Source organism: Thunnus albacares, chromosome 17 (genome assembly GCF_914725855.1).
Source record: "Thunnus albacares chromosome 17, fThuAlb1.1, whole genome shotgun sequence".
Taxonomy (NCBI): domain Eukaryota; kingdom Metazoa; phylum Chordata; class Actinopteri; order Scombriformes; family Scombridae; genus Thunnus; species Thunnus albacares.
The window spans coordinates 3,732,020-3,748,530 of record NC_058122.1 but is presented as its reverse complement, the minus strand read 5'-3'; the positions used below and the strand labels follow the sequence as shown (position 1 = coordinate 3,748,530).

At 37.7% G+C, this 16,511-nt stretch overlaps 2 protein-coding genes across 2 annotated transcripts; both read left to right on the top strand.

The window, feature by feature from the left end:
* The first annotated feature begins 1,473 nt into the window (after positions 1 to 1,473).
* Positions 1,474 to 5,985, top strand: LOC122966644 (tryptase-2-like). Its single transcript, XM_044330907.1, has 5 exons — positions 1,474 to 1,629; positions 2,793 to 2,970; positions 4,514 to 4,788; positions 5,334 to 5,467; positions 5,666 to 5,985. Exons 1-5 carry the CDS (start codon positions 1,578 to 1,580, stop codon positions 5,843 to 5,845), a joined length of 819 nt encoding a protein of 272 aa, XP_044186842.1. The 5' UTR covers positions 1,474 to 1,577; the 3' UTR covers positions 5,846 to 5,985.
* A 5,820-nt stretch (positions 5,986 to 11,805) lies between these two features.
* On the top strand, positions 11,806 to 15,900 carry LOC122966643 (tryptase-2-like). Its single transcript, XM_044330906.1, has 5 exons — positions 11,806 to 11,907; positions 13,068 to 13,245; positions 14,431 to 14,705; positions 15,249 to 15,382; positions 15,581 to 15,900. The coding sequence occupies exons 1-5, from the start codon at positions 11,856 to 11,858 to the stop codon at positions 15,758 to 15,760; spliced, it is 819 nt and encodes a 272-aa protein (XP_044186841.1). The 5' UTR covers positions 11,806 to 11,855; the 3' UTR covers positions 15,761 to 15,900.
* Positions 15,901 to 16,511: the final 611 nt, after the last annotated feature.

Sequence of the window (16,511 nt, the reverse complement as noted above, 5' to 3'; positions counted from 1 at the left end):
AACCCTAAAGGCTCTTAAGGGTTATATTATAGTGAGTTTCAGACTCCTAGTTGGTTTCTCTGTCTCTGGGCAAAATATATTGAAGCTGCCATGTGTTCTGTAGATCAGCTATGTGCGTAAAGGGAGCAAATTACTTACACAGAGTGTCTATACTGACACTATACTGATGCTGGTCTGTCTGGAAGAGAGTGATGCATCTCTATTGACTGTCGTTTCACAGTCAGCACTTCTTTCACTTTATGTCTAATACTGGCTTACACTGCCATTTGTCCCTTTATTTATTCTACACTTCAGATGTAGATGTGATAATTAATCTTTAATTGAGTTGAAAAAACATGTGTAAAGGAGAACCCAGCTTCAGTCAGTGCTTTTATAAAACAGAAACTTACCAAAAGCCAGTCCATTTGCACCAACGACCTGTAAATAACAGATAGACAAAAGCATTAGCAACTCACCTAAAAGTAACGTTTGTATTTGTTTTTACAGGAGACACTCTAGCTGGGAATTTAATTCATACAGTGAGAGCGGTGTCTTGTGATATTAAAAAGACAAGACCTTTCTCTAAATGATCTGTGGTTTCGTGACAGCTGGCTAAAAGCAGAAGTCCCTTCACTGTTCCTACTTTCAGCATCACATGTGCCTTTCGGGTCATTTTAAACCCATATTTAACATTTATAAGCAGGATATAAACACTTAATACACAATAATGGTTTGACAGAATAATGATAACTCGGTTTATGTATTCATGAGTTTTGAACACATTTACAAACTATTTTAAAGTGTGAATGATTATTTATTAATATTTAAAAGTGGATAAATGCTTTCAATAAATAGTTCATGTGTGTGCAGTCACAGTATACTGTTATCAAGCTTTCACTAACTGTTAATACATCAGTTACAGATGTTTCATGAGAGGAATTCTAATAGTCGACAAATCAACTGATCAACACAGAAAATACATGTAACAATAATCAAAACTTTAAAATGTTTTCATGTTTGATTCTACAGTTTTACAAATGCATTATAGTGTGTTATAAATGATTTATTGAGTGTTTATATACTGTTCATTACTCTCAAATAGGGAAGGTTGAAATAAAGGGTTATGCAACAATACATAGTAGCCTACAAAACAGTCTGAGCAGCAGATAGACTAAATCCAACAATAAAATTAGAGAAACACTATGATAACAAAATAATTTTGAATTTCTTGTACTATTATTGGGATCAGGACAGGCAGGAGAGCCAGAATATCCTTTATAATATCAATTTACTGTAAAAAAGCTGCTTTTAAATGAGTGAAATAGAGAATTCACCTGTTCCTTTTGACCAAAATACTCTAGTTTAAACATTCAGTGAGTCATATATAAAGAGCAAATGTTCTGAATCTATAACCTTGTTAAATAAAATGCTACAAGTTTGAGATGAATTTAAAATATATTAAAAGCACAATGGAGTAAATGTATTTTTCCACCTCTGGTTTGAGAGGAAAGGGAAGGCGATTAGTGTTGATTAGAAGCTGATTTCATCTCCAGCTGTGTGTATAAAGCTTAGGGCCACTGCCTCACTCCATCACAGCCATGGCTTTCTGCAAACTACTGACTGTGCTGGTCCTGATCCACAACACTGGAGGTGAGAAAGACATTCAGTGTACATTTTGACCGATGTGTTAATTCTTATTTGGATTCAATTAAGTTGGCAGTGGAGGCCAAATATTAAACGTTCTTATTAGAGTTCATCTAAAAATGTGTAGTTTGTGTGTCTCTATCGTAGCATCCTGAGGTAGGCATGTAGGGAATCCTCCCAGCGTGCACCAGGGCCACAGACTCATGGACATAGTTTGATTTTATGCGTCCCTGGTGCTGCTTTTTTACTGGTGTCATTGTGTTTTCCATAATTTCATTGTTGTCATATAATTAGTTATTAAGTTATAATGATTGTTGCACTCTTTAATAATGTGGGAATGACCTATTACAGTTTTTAAAATGTTCGTCCCAACTCTGCTGAAATGGTGCCTTTACTTTAAAACACCTGTTTCAGTTAGAATTTAAACTGCATTGTGTTGATTTAATTAGAAAGGATTTAGTGTGAGTTGTGAATCTATTTTTAAGTTGAGTCAAGGTTAACGTTTTGCTTGTTATCTAAAGAACATTATTCTAATATCACCAGAAGGACTGATGAGTCATTTAGTGGAGTTTCAACTTCAACATACCTACTCTTATTAGTAAAATATCATTTGCTACCTTAATAAACTGACAAACCTTTTTACAAATCATAATGTGGTAGTTAAGCTGAGTTCAATTGAGAGTTTAATTAACTTTATTGCCATTACAACAAACATTGGGAACTCACCTTGATAAACTCATAGAGCTGCACAGCCAGGACAATATTCAACACAGCATAGGAATAAAATCGTATTAAAATACACAAAGTACCATTAAATCCTGAAAACTAAGCTGCATCAAGAATACACCTTAAAGACCAATATGTGACCAGTAATTTTAGATGCAATCTTAACTATTTTCTTTAATACATTTGCTTCAGCGGCAGAAAGACGACCAAACTAAACTGTGATGAAGAAAATGAGTTACTTTACAGAACTGTGTTAAAGTGGACCATAGTTTCTCTTGAAACACCAAATAAAGAAATAAAAAAATCTTAAGAGCCAACTACGAAAAACATGGTATCAATATCTGGAGTCTTCTCCAGATACAACTTTATACTTAATGTAACCATCTCAATACTTCTACCTCAACATAACTTTTAGAAAGTTTCATCATTGCATCTTTCTAAAGGTTTGTTTGGGGCTGAGGTGAAGAGCTCCATCGTTGGGGGGAAGGAAGCTGAAAAGAACAGATGGCCGTGGATGGTTCACATAAACATCACAACATCTGAGGGCACTGAAAACTGGCGCTGCGGCGGCTCCATCGTCAGCGATCAGTGGGTGCTGACTGCTGCAAGCTGCTGGGATGAGTAAGTGTGTAACTGTCTTTTTTTCACAGGACACTAATCATCTGCATAACACTGATTGCTTGTATCACCACTGCGCTGGCTTTTACCCCGGAGACTTATGGTAGAAAGAAATACTGGCAAACTGATTACTGTTGAAAAGTTAAAAGTTACTGAATTGATTCAAAACTTCAATTGCTTTCTTTGAAAACATTTGATAATTATACTGAAATCAATAACTATCAATATACATTTGAACATTTTAATACAATTCATGTAACAACAAACCTCAATGAAAGTGTGACTGCTGTTACTTTAACCCATGAAAACTGGTTAACCAGTAAATAAATCTTTGAACACTAAAATATTATAAATAATTTGTCATAAAATACAATGGGTAACTGAGGCTAAAGTTAAAATAGTTGTGGACATAGATTCTGAAAACTAATAAATATTTAAAAAAATTGACATCCTTGATCTGATCTGAACTACAGCAAAATCTACATTACAGCACAACAGCTTTAACATCTTGATCCAGCTCATTATCCTTGTCTGTTAGAATTGCAATAATACTGCATAAAATACGCTAACACCTTAAGCAGGGCTCAAAATACAAATCCCCAGAAAAATAAAGATGATTAAGATACAAGGCCGTAGCTGGCCAATTTGTATTTGTTTAAACTTTAAAATAACTGAGGTTTTGGCCACTTCGAGCAGCAAGCTGTAGACACACCTCTGACAGTGTTTAAAGTTGGTTATTCACACATCCAACAGACACACAGAAATATTAACATTCATTTGGAGTTGTGTTTCTTGTGACTTTATAACTGTAAAAGCAATATTCTCTTTAAGTTGTGAATTTTGTCTCTTACAACTCCTGTGAAACATATCTGGCTGCTAAATGCTCCACTATGTTCACCAGCTAGTTGCTAATTAGTCCATTTGCTGTTTGGTGCTGAGCAGGTAGTGTAAAGTGGGTTTTTACAGCCTTTTCATTGACCACAGCTGTCTGCTGCAGCTGAAAATTACACAGTGAGAACTGTGAGAGTGAAACAAAACAGTTAAGTTGCAAACTGGAGAATCAAATCAATGAGCTCCATTGAGTTGAAGGGAACTGCAGAGTCGGATGATCATTTTCTGTGAGTTCATCACTATGAGTAATCCATTTCACATTACCTGTAGCTGTTTGATCCATAGTCAATATGAATATATTGAGCCTGGTATCAGAACAACCCACCAAAATGTGATGCTGTATTATAAAAATATCAGTACAATTCATTTGGCCTTACACTTTGCCTGAACACACGCCAACCAGTCTCTATGAATTTCTGTCACACCCACAATGATGATGTCACACAAATATAAGCGACTAGTAGATATATAATCATTATTGGTTTCATCCAGTCAAATGGAAAAACAAGGCAATGCTTAAATGTCCCACTTTTGCAGGACCCACCTACATACTGCAATACAAGTGTGTTGTGTGTGTTAAGGTATATGTACATAATGAAGGGTCATCAAAAAATGCTGAAAAACTAACACTGTATATGTGTGTTTGTGTTGCCAGCCGGCTAAAACCTAGCTTCCGTCGATCAATGGTTTGGATCGGCGCATACAAGCTGCACGAGGCGCCTACACGTTATGTGGGTGTAAATAGTGTCATCAAACACCCACAGTACCGATCCTTTGCCGAAGGCTATGAGAACAACATCGCCCTGGTCTGGTTGAAGAAAAAGTTGACTGAAGAACAGGGTGGACGGGTGAATCTGTCCAAGGCCAACGACAACTTTCATGCATCATCTGACTGTTGGATCGCTGGCTGGGGCAACATTAAGAATAATGGTAAGTTCTGCACATCAAGTAGGTGACCAAAACTGTTTTTGTACAGATTCAACACATGAGATATAATGTGTTAGTTTGTCCTTCTCAGAATTTAGGGCTCCAAAGGTGTTTTCACTTACTTGGCCTGATTAGGTTTCTCTCAGGACTGTAGGTGTGTACAGACTGAGTTTAGTTGTTATCTTTATTCTATATATATTTTTTAAATTATTGTAATCTCCCTCTCTCTCCTGTTAGTTTTGTTGCACTTATTTGGAAGGGAAAATTGAACATATTGAGTTTTAATGTGTCATGTCAGTGACAGCAGAGCTCAGCCCAAACAACCCTGAGCAGCTAGTGCAGCTTTGTGGGCTCCTTATTGGCAAAATGGCTTGTTAATATGGACCATGGACCCTACTATGATATGACCCTACCCACTATGAATGATATGATCTCCTCTCTCAAGGCTTAGTTTACCACAGACAGAAAAACATTGAAACATCCAGCCACAAATACCTTGGTCACTAAACTACATCATTATATCACTTATTCTATATGTGTCCATGCAGCTCCACTGCCATATCCAGAAACCCTTCAGGAGCTGAAGATCCCCATCGTCTCTGATAAGGATTGTAAGGCGGCGTATCCTAGGCTGACTTCTAAAGAGCTGTGTGCAGGGGACAAGGCAGAAGACACCTGCACGGTGAGTTTTACTATTTAAGTCCATTGAGTTATATAATATAGGTTCAATTCTCAACATAAAATCAATCTTAGATGCTGAATGTGGGCAGCTGGGAGTAAATCTGACATGACAGTAACTGATGTTTTTACATAGAGGTAAACTACACACTGAATCAAGCACTTACACAATGAACGTCATGTTTTTTTTTGTGTTCTTCAGGGGGATGAAGGCGGCCCGCTGGCGTGTCGTGTTGGTGGTGAGTTTAAGCAGGTGGGCATTGTGAGTTATGAGAGCTGTAAACGCGATGAGGGCCCTGGCCTCTACACCAGAGTGTCTGAGTATCTGGACTTCATCAACAGTTACATCCACCGTGGCGAGGAAGTTTCAGCTGAGGTCTAAAGTCGACTCACCAGACAACCCGCCTTACTCTTTCTAGTTTTTCTCGGATTGTTCTGTCAGTCCATGCAGTCATTTACACTGGATGACATGTACTCTGCTTTCCTCAACTAAATTCTTTGCATTAAAGCTTTTAAGCATCATTTTCAGTGTCTTTATGTGTTTTGGAGAATTTCTGTTCAAACCCTTGTGGAGTAAGTTCAGCACAGTCAGATGGCACACTGTATTACATTCTAGCAACAAACACAGTCCACATGCTTTGGGCATATTCACAAAAACAGACATTTTTATCTACACACAGTATACACCCCTCCACTCCTGAACTAACACACTAACCCTTCCTCTCACACATGTATCCTCAACTACATGTTTCTTTTACTTCATATGTCTTGCAGAATTCATCTCAAGATGAGATGCCACATTTTATGCAATTTTCAGATATTTTCAGAACAGCTGGATGCATTTCCCTGAAATTAACGCACTTTCAATACATGTGAGAAAAGTGTTCTCTTGTGTAGCTCTGAAATTAATCAACTTTTTCTTAGTGACATTTTTTAAAATCTGATTTGTCGGCCTTGCTGGCAGCTTGACTCAAGCAATGGACGGCTGATCAGTCAGTCCACCACTACAGACTAAAATATCTCAATAATTATAGGATACATTGGACATTCATGAATCAGTATGAGTTTAGTGATCTCTCATCTAGTGTCAATGATAATATAACGTTTTGTTATCAGTGAAATCTACAAACAACAATTGAATGTTTGACAAAATCATCTTCACTCAAGGTTGCCTTACCAGGATTTCTAAAGCTTTTACCTGCAGCTCATGGTCTTCCACAGCAAATGGAGTTTGTGCAGTTGTCATGGAGATGACATGACAACAGTTCAAAATCCATCTGTTCAGTGGCCCTGAAGGCAACACACAGAAAATTGCTCCAAAGTACTAATAGTGGTCAAGAACTCCACAGGGTTCTTTTAAAGCAGCTATAATGTATGAAATGACACTGTGTGATGTGAGAAGTGTCACTAGTAGTGATGAACCTACAGAGAATTATCAGCGACTCTGCAGCTCCCCTCAGCTTTACACAGCTTTATAGTGAGTTTCAGACTCCTAGTTGGTTTCTCTGTCTCTGGGCAAAATATATTGAAGCTAATTCATACAATGAGTGCGGTGTCTTGTGATATTAAAAAGACAAGACCTTTCTCTAAATGATCTGTGGCTTTGTGACAGCTGGCTAAAAGCAGAAGTCCCTTCACTGTTCCTACTTTCAGCATCACATGTGCCTTTCTGGCCATTTTAAACCCATATTTAACATTTATAAGCAGGATATAAACACTTAATACAAAATAATGGTTTGACAAAATAATGAAAAAAATGTGAACACATTTTCAAACTATTTTAAAGTGTGAATGATTATTTATTAACATTTAAAAGTGAATAAATGCTTTTAATAAATAGTTTGTGTGTGTACAGTCACAGTATACTGTTATCAAGCTTTCACTAACTGTTTATACATCAGTTACAGATGTTTCATGAGAGGAATTCTAATAGTTGACAAATCAACTGATCAACACAGAAAATACATGTAACAATAATCAAAACTTTAAAATGTTTTCATGTTTGATTCTACAGTTTTACAAATGCATTATAGTGTGTTATAAATGATTTATTGAGTGTTTATATACTGTTCATTACTCTCAAATAGGGAAGGTTGAAATAAAGGGTTATGCAACAATATATAGTAGCCTACAAAACAGTCTGAGCAGCAGATAGACTAAATCCAGCAATAAAATTAGAGGAACAATATAATAATGAGATAATTTAGAATTTCTTGTATTGTTATTGGGATCAGGACAGGCAGGAGAGCCAGAATATCCTTCATAACCAGTTTGCTGTAAAAAGCTGCTTTTAAATGAGTGAAACAGAGAATTCAGCTGTTCCTTTTGACCAAAAGCGCAAGCAAGCGCAAGCGTTGTCATCTTGGAGGATAGAGTTCGGTCCCAGACTGTGGAGATATGGGATTGCCACTGGTTGCAGAATTTTATCTCGATATCTCTCTGCATTGAGATTGCCTCCAATGATGACAAGCCTCGTTTTTGCAGTGAGGGAGATGCAGCCCTACACCATCACACTGCCTCCACCAAAAGATGTTAGTCTATCGGTGCAGCAATCAGCATAGCGTTCTCCACGTCTTCTCCACACTTTGACCCTACGATCCAACTGCTGTAGACTCATCGCTGAACATAACGTTCCTCCAAATGTTCAGGTTCCAGTGCACGTGTTGTCGACACCAGCGCAAACGGGCCTGACGGTGAAGGGTAGTCATGGCAGGCCAAGCAGGTGCCAATCAGGCACCTGAGAGTCGCAGCAGATCTACAGTTTTCTGGGAGTTTGTTCCAGATATGTGGAGCATAAAAACTGAAAGCTGCTTCACCATGTTTAGTTTTTACTCTGGGGACAGAAAGCAGACCTGTCCCAGATGACCTGAGAGGTCTAGATGGTTCATAATGTAGCAGCAGATCAGAGATTTTTTTTTTAGCCCTAAACCATTTAGTGCTTTATAAACCGACAGCAATATCTTAAAGTCAATTCTTTGACAGACAGGAAGCTAGTGTAAAGATCTGAGAACTGGAGTGATGTGATCCACTTTCCTAGTCTTAGTGAGGACTCGAGCAGCAGCGTTCTGAATCAGCTGCAGCTGTCTGACCGATTTTTTAGGGAGACCTGTGAAGACAGCATTACAGTAGTCAAGTCTACTGAAGATAAATGCATGGACAAGTTTTTTCAAATCCTGCTGAGACATAAGTCCTTTCATTCTTGATATATTCTTCAGGTGATAGTAGGCTGACTTTGTAACTGTCTTAATGTGGCTGTTGAAATTCAGGTCTGAGTCCATGACTACACCAAAATTTCTGGCTTGGTTTGTGGTTTTTAACATTACTGATTGAAGCTGAGTGCTGACTTTTAAACATTCTTCTTTGGCTGCAAAAACAATTACTTCAGTTTTGTCTTTGTTTAAGTGAAGAAAATTCTGGCACATCCAATCATTGATTTGTTCAATGCACTTACTCAGTGCTTGTATTGGACTATAGTCCCCTGGTGATACAGTTATGTAAATTTGTGTGTCATCCGCATAACTGTAGTAGCATATTTTATTGTTTCCCATAATCTGAGCTAGTGGAAGCATGTAGATGTTGAACAGAATGGAGCCTTGGGGAACTCCGCATGTCATTATTGTCCGCTCAGATGTGTGTCGACCGCGTCAAATGCGGCACTGAGATCTAGTAATACTAATACTGTAATTCTCCCACTGTTGGTGTTTAAGTGTATGTCATTGGAGACTTTAACAAGAGCAGTCTCAGTGCTGTGGTGTGGTTGAAATCCTGACTGGAAGGCATCAAAACAGTTGTTTAGTGCCACAATGTTGTTCAGTTGTTGAAAAACAGCTTTTTCAATGATCTTGCTTAAAAATGGGAGGTTTGATATGGTCCTATAGTTGCTCATAAGTGAAGTGTCTAGAGTGTTCTTTTTTAAGAGTGGCTTGATGACTTCAGTTTTCAGGGCCTGTGGGAAGACACCTGAGAGAAGAGATGTGTTGACAATCTGTAGAAGATCTGAGGCCATGCAATTTGAAACAGTTTTGAAAAAGCCTGTAGGCAGAATATCAAGGCAGCAAGAGGAGGATTTCAGATGTTGTATAATGTTCTCCAGGTTTTTATGGTTGATCGGATGGAATTGTGTCATACTACTAAAATTGATTTTAAATGGACACAGGGACAGCGCATATCCTGCACCTGATATGGAGGCACTGACTGTTTGTCTTATTTTCTGACTTTTGTCAGTGAAGAATGAGGCAAATTCATTGTAGGCCTTGCTGGACAGAAGTTCAGGGGCTACTGACACAGGAGGATTTGATAGCCTGTCGACAGTGGCAAATAAGGCATGTGCATTATTAATGTTTTTGGCAATGATATCAGAGAAGAAGGACCGCGTTGCATTTCTCAGTTCCAAATTATAAATGTGTAGTCTCTCTTTATAGATGTCATAAAGAACCTGGAGATTTGTTTTTCACCACCTGCGTTCAGCTTTTCGACACTCTCTTTTTTCCTTTCTGACCAGCTTAGCGTTTCTCCATGGAGATCTTTTCTTACCAGAGACAGCCTTCACCTTAATAGGTGCAATAGCATCAATAACATTTGTAATTTTAGAACTGAAATTATCTACAAGCTCATTGACTGAGACTCAAGAGAGGGCAGGTATGACAGAGAAGGCCTGAATAAATATTTCACTGGTGTTGTTAGTGATATACCGTTTTCTGATTCCCTCTGTTTGAACATTTGTGTGCATGGAGATAGCACTCTCAAAGAAAACACAGGAATGACCAGAGAGAGCGACATCAGTCACCACAACCTTAGAGATGTTCAGACCCTTAAGAACCCTAAAGGCTCTTAAGGGTTATATTATAGTGAGTTTCAGACTCCTAGTTGGTTTCTCTGTCTCTGGGCAAAATATATTGAAGCTGCCATGTGTTCTGTAGATCAGCTATGTGCTTAAAGGGAGCAAGTTACTTACACAGAGTGTCTATACTGACACTATACTGATGCTGGTCTGTCTGGAAGAGAGTGATGCATCTCTATTGACTGTCGTTTCACAGTCAGCACTTCTTTCACTTTATGTCTAATACTGGCTTACACTGCCATTTGTCCCTTTATTTATTCTACACTTCAGATGTAGATGTGATAATTAATCTTTAATTGAGTTGAACAAACATTTGTAAAGGAGAACCCAGCTTCAGTCAGTGCTTTTATAAAACAGAAACTTACCAAAAGCCAGTCCATTTGCACCAACGACCTGTAAATAACAGATAGACAAAAGCATTAGCAACTCACCTAAAAGTAACGTTTGTATTTGTTTTTACAGGAGACACTTTAGCTGGGAATTTAATTCATACAATGAGTGCGATGTCTTGTGATATTAAAAAGACAAGACCTTTCTCTAAATGATCTGTGGCTTTGTGACAGCTGGCTAAAAGCAGAAGTCCCTTCACTGTTCCTACTTTCAGCATCACATGTGCCTTTCTGGCAATTTTAAACCCATATTTAACATTTATAAGCAGGATATAAACACTTAATACACAATAATGGTTTGACAGAATAATGATAACTCGGTTTATGTATTCATGAGTTTTGAACACATTTACAAACTATTTTAAAGTGTGAATGATTATTTACTAACATTTAAAAGTGGATAAATACTTTCAATAAATAGTTCATGTGTGTACAGTCACAGTATACTGTTATCAAGCTTTCACTAACTGTTAATACATCAGTTACAGATGTTTCATGAGAGGAATTCTAATAGTTGACAAATCAACTGATCAACACAGAAAATACATGTAACAATAATCAAAACTTTAAAATGTCTTCATGTTTGATTCTACAGTTTTACAAATGCATTATAGTGTGTTATAAATGATTTATTGAGTGTTTATATACTGCTCATTACTCTCAAATAGGGAAGGTTGAAATAAAGGGTTATGCAACAATACATAGTAGCCTACAAAACAGTCTGAGCAGCAGATAGACTAAATCCAACAATAAAATTAGAGAAACACTATGATAACAAAAAGATTTTGAATTCTTTGTATTATTATTGGGATCAGGACAGGCAGGAGAGCCAGAATATCCTCTATAATATCAATTTACTGTAAAAAGCTGCTTTTAAATGAGTGAAATAGAGAATTCAGCTGTTCCTTTTGACCAAAATACTCTAGTTTAAACTTTCAGTGAGTCATATATAAAGAGCAAATGTTCTGAATCTATAACCTTGTTAAATAAAATGCTACAAGTTTGAGATGAATTTAAAATATATTAAAAGCACAATTGAGTAAATGTATTTTTCCACCTCTGGTTTGAGAGGAAAGAGAAGGCGATTCGTGTTGATTAGAAGCTGATTTTATCTCCAGCTGTGTGTATAAAGCTTAGGGCCACTGCCTCACTCCATCACAGCCATGGCTTTCTGCAAACTACTGACTGTGCTGGTCCTGATCCACAACACTGGAGGTGAGAAAGACATTCAGTGTACATTTTGACCGATGTGTTAATTCTTATTTGGATTCAATTAAGTTGGCAGTGGAGGCCAAATATTAAACGTTCTTAGAGTTCATCTAAAAATGTGTAGTTTGTATGTCTCTATCGTAGCATCCTGAGGTAGGCATGTAGGGAATCCTCCCAGCATGCACCAGGGCCACAGACTCATGTACATAGTTTGATTTTATGCGTCCCTGGTGCTGCTTTTTTAATGGTGTCATTGTGTTTTCCATAATTTCATTGTTGTCATATAATTAGTTATTAAGTTATAATGATTGTTGCACTCTTTAATAATGAGGGAATGACCTATTACAGTTTTTAAAATGTTCGTCCCAACTCTGCTGAAATGGTGCCTTTACTTTAAAACACCTGTTTCAGTTAGAATTTAAACTGCATTGTGTTGATTTAATCAGAAAGGATTTTGTGTGAGTTGTGAATCTATTTTTAAGTTGAGTCAAGGTTAACGTTTTGCTTGTCATCTAAAGAACATTATTCTAATATCACCAGAAGGACTAATGAGTCATTTAGTGGAGTTTCAACTTCAACATACCTACTCTTATTAGTAAAATATCATTTGCTACCTTAATAAACTGACAAACCTTTTTACAAATCATAATGTGGTAGTTAAGCTGAGTTCAATTGAGAGTTTAATTAACTTTATTGCCATTACAACAAACATTAGGAACTCACCTTGATAAACTCATAGAGCTCCACAGCCAGGACAATATTCAACACAGCATATGAATAAAATCGTATTAAAATACACAAAGTACCATTAAATCCTGAAAACTAAGCTAAAACAAGAATACACCTTAAAGACCAATAAGTGACCAGTAATTTTAGATGCAATCTTAACTATTTTCTTTAATACATTTGTTTCAGCGGCAGAAAGACGACCAAACTAAACTGTGATGAAGAAAATGAGTTACTTCACAGAACTGTGTTAAAGTGGACCATAGTTTCTCTTGAAAGACCAAATAAAGAAATAAAAAAATCTTAAGAGCCAACTACGAAAAACATGGTATCAATATCTGGAGTCTTCTCCAGATACAACTTTAGACTTAATGTAACCATCTCAATATTTCTACCTCAACATAACTTTTACAAAGTTTCATCATTGCATCTTTCTAAAGGTTTGTTTGGGGCTGAGGTGAAGAGCTCCATCGTTGGGGGGAGGGATGCTGTAAAGGACAGATGGCCGTGGATGGTTCACATAAACATCACAGCATCTGATGGCCACGATAAGTGGCGCTGCGGTGGCTCCATCCTCAGTGATCAGTGGGTGCTGACTGCTGCAAGCTGCTGGGATGAGTAAGTGTGTAACTGTCTTTTTTTCACAGGACACTAATCATCTGCATAACACTGATTGCTTGTATCACCACTGCGCTGGCTTTTACCCCGGAGACTTATGGTAGAAAGAAATACTGGCAAACTGATTACTGTTGAAAAGTTAAAAGTTACTGAATTGATTCAAAACTTCAATTGCTTTCTTTGAAAACATTTGATAATTATACTGAAATCAATAACTATCAATATACATTTGAACATTTTAATACAATTCATGTAACTACAAATCTCAATGAAAGTGCCAATTTGTATTTATTTAAACTTTAAAATAACAGGTTTTGGCTACTTCGAGCAGCAAGCTGTAAACACACCTCTGACAGTGTTTAAAGTTGGTTATTCACACATCCAACAGACACACAGAAATATTAACATTCATTTGGAGTTGTGTTTCTTGTGACTTTACAAATGTAAAAGCAATATTCACTCTTTTCAAGTTGTGAATTTTGTCTCTTACAACTCCTGTGAAACATATCTGGCTGCTAAATGCTCCACTATGTTCACCAGCTAGTTGCTAATTAGTCCATTTGCTGTTTGGTGCTGAGCAGGTAGTGTAAAGTGGGTTTTTACAGCCTTTTCATTGACCACAGCTGTCTGCTGCAGCTGAAAATTACACAGTGAGAACTGTGAGAGTGAAACAAAACAGTTAAGTTGCAAACTGGAGAATCAAATCAATGAGCTCCGTCGAGTTGAAGGGAACTGCAGAGTCGGATGATCATTTTCTGTGAGTTCATCACTATGAGTAATCCATTTCACATTACCTGTAGCTGTTTGATCCATAGTCAATATGAATATATTGAGCCTGGTATCAGAACAACCTACCAAAATGTGATGCTGTATTATAAAAATATCAGTACAATTTATTTGGCCTTACACTTTGCCTGAACGCACACCAACCAGTCTCTATGAATTTCTGTCACACCCACAATGATGATGTCACACAAATATAAGCGACTAGTAGATATATAATCATTATTGGTTTCATCCAGTCAAATGGAAAAACAAGGCAATGCTTAAATGTCCCACTTTTGCAGGACCCACCTACATACTGCAATACAAGTGTGTTGTGTGTGTTAAGGTATATGTACATAATGAAGGGTCATCAAAAAATGCTGAAAAACTAACACAGTATATGTGTGTTTGTGTTGCCAGCCAGCGTAATCCTAGCTTGCGTCGATCAATGGTTTTTGTTGGCTCATACAAGCTGCACGAGGCGCCTACACGTTACCTGGGTGTAAGAAGTGTCATCAAACACCCTCAGTACCGATCCTTTCACGGCGGTTCTGTGAACAACATCGCCCTGGTCGAGCTGACGAAAAATTTGACTGACAAACAGGGTGGACGGGTGAATCTGTCCGAGGCCAACGACAACCTTCATGCATCATCTGAGTGTTGGATCGCTGGCTGGGGCAACATTAAGAATGATGGTAAGTTCTGCACATCAAGTAGGTGACCAAATGTTTTTGTACAGATTCAACACATGAGATATAATGTGTTAGTTTGTTCTTCTCAGAGTTTAGGGCTCCAAAGGTGTTTTCACTTACTTGGCCTGATTAGGTTTCTCTCAGGACTGTAGGTGTGTACAGACTGAGTTTAGTTGTTATCTTTATTCTATATATTTTTTTTAAATTATTGTAATCTCCCTCTCTCTCCTGTTAGTTTTGTTGCACTTATTTGGAAGGGAAAATTGAACATATTGAGTTTTAATGTGTCATGTCAGTGACAGCAGAGCTCAGCCCAAACAACCCTGAGCAGCTAGTGCAGCTGTGTGGGCTCCTTATTGGCAAAATGGCTTGTTAATATGGACCATGGACCCTACTATGATATGACCCTACCCACTATGAATGATATGATCTCCTCTCTCAAGGCTTAGTTTACCACAGACAGAAAAACATTGAAACATCCAGCCACAAATACCTTGGTCACTAAACTACATCATTATATCACTTATTCTATATGTGTCCATGCAGTTCCACTGCCATATCCAGAAACCCTTCAGGAGCTGAAGATTCCCATCGCCTCTGATAAGGATTGTAAGGCGGCGTATCCTTGGCTGACGTCTAAAGAGCTGTGTGCAGGGGACAAGGCAGAAGACACCTGCACAGTGAGTTTTACTATTTAAGTCCATTGAGTTATATAACATAGGTTCAATTCTCAACATAAAATCAATCTTAGATGCTGAATGTGGGCAGCTGGGAGTAAATCTGACATGACAGTAACTGATGTTTTTACATAGAGGTAAATTACACACTGAATCAAGCACTTACACAATGAACGTCATGTTTTTTTTTGTGTTCTTCAGGGGGATGAAGGCGGCCCGCTGGCGTGTCGTGTTGGTGGTGAGTTTAAGCAGGTGGGCATTGTGAGTTATAAGAGCTGTAAACCCGGTAACCGCCCTGGCCTCTACACCAGAGTGTCTGAGTATCTGGACTTCATCAACAGTTACATCCACCGCGGCGAGGAAGCTTCAGCTGAGGTCTAAAGTCGACTCACCAGACAACCCGCCTTACTCTTTCTAGTTTTTCTCGGATTGTTCTGTCAGTCCATGCAGTCATTTACACTGGATGACATGTACTCTGCTTTCCTCAACTAAATTCTTTGCATTAAAGCTTTTAAGCATCATTTTCAGTGTCTTTATGTGTTTTGGAGAATTTCTGTTCAAACCCTTGTGGAGTAAGTTCAGCACAGTCAGATGGCACACTGTATTACATTCTAGCAACAAACACAGTCCACATGCTTTGGGCATATTCACAAAAACAGACATTTTTATCTACACACAGTATACACCCCTCCACTCCTGAACTAACACACTAACCCTTCCTCTCACACATGTATCCTCAACTACATGTTTCTTTTACTTCATATGTCTTGCAGAATTCATCTCAAGATGAGATGCCACATTTTATGCAATTTTCAGATATTTTCAGAACAGCTGGATGCATTTCCCTGAAATTAACGCACTTTCAATACATGTGAGAAAAGTGTTCTCTTGTGTAGCTCTGAAATTAATCAACTTTTTCTTAGTGACATTTTTTAAAATCTGATTTGTGGCCTTGCTGGCAGCTTGACTCAAGCAATGGACAGCTGATCAGTCAGTCCACCACTACAGACTAAAATATCTCAATAATTATAGGATAGATTGGACATTCATGAATCAGTATGAGTTTAGTGATCTCTCATCTAGTGTCAATGATATTTTGACATGTTTGGTTATCAGTGAAATCTACAAACAA

What these genes read in the sequence shown, in the direction of transcription:
- LOC122966644 (XM_044330907.1), top strand. Translation starts at nt 1,578, where the DNA reads ATGGCTTTCTGCAAACTACTGACTGTGCTGGTCCTGATCCACAACACT. An exon ending in CCTGATCCACAACACTGGAG is followed by an intron (nt 1,630 to 2,792) that starts GTGAGAAAGACA and finishes ATCTTTCTAAAG; the next exon opens with GTTTGTTTGGGGCTGAGGTG. An exon ending in GGGCAACATTAAGAATAATG is followed by an intron (nt 4,789 to 5,333) that starts GTAAGTTCTGCA and finishes GTGTCCATGCAG; the next exon opens with CTCCACTGCCATATCCAGAA.
- LOC122966643 (XM_044330906.1), top strand. Translation starts at nt 11,856, where the DNA reads ATGGCTTTCTGCAAACTACTGACTGTGCTGGTCCTGATCCACAACACT. An exon ending in CCTGATCCACAACACTGGAG is followed by an intron (nt 11,908 to 13,067) that starts GTGAGAAAGACA and finishes ATCTTTCTAAAG; the next exon opens with GTTTGTTTGGGGCTGAGGTG. An exon ending in AGGCAGAAGACACCTGCACA is followed by an intron (nt 15,383 to 15,580) that starts GTGAGTTTTACT and finishes TGTGTTCTTCAG; the next exon opens with GGGGATGAAGGCGGCCCGCT.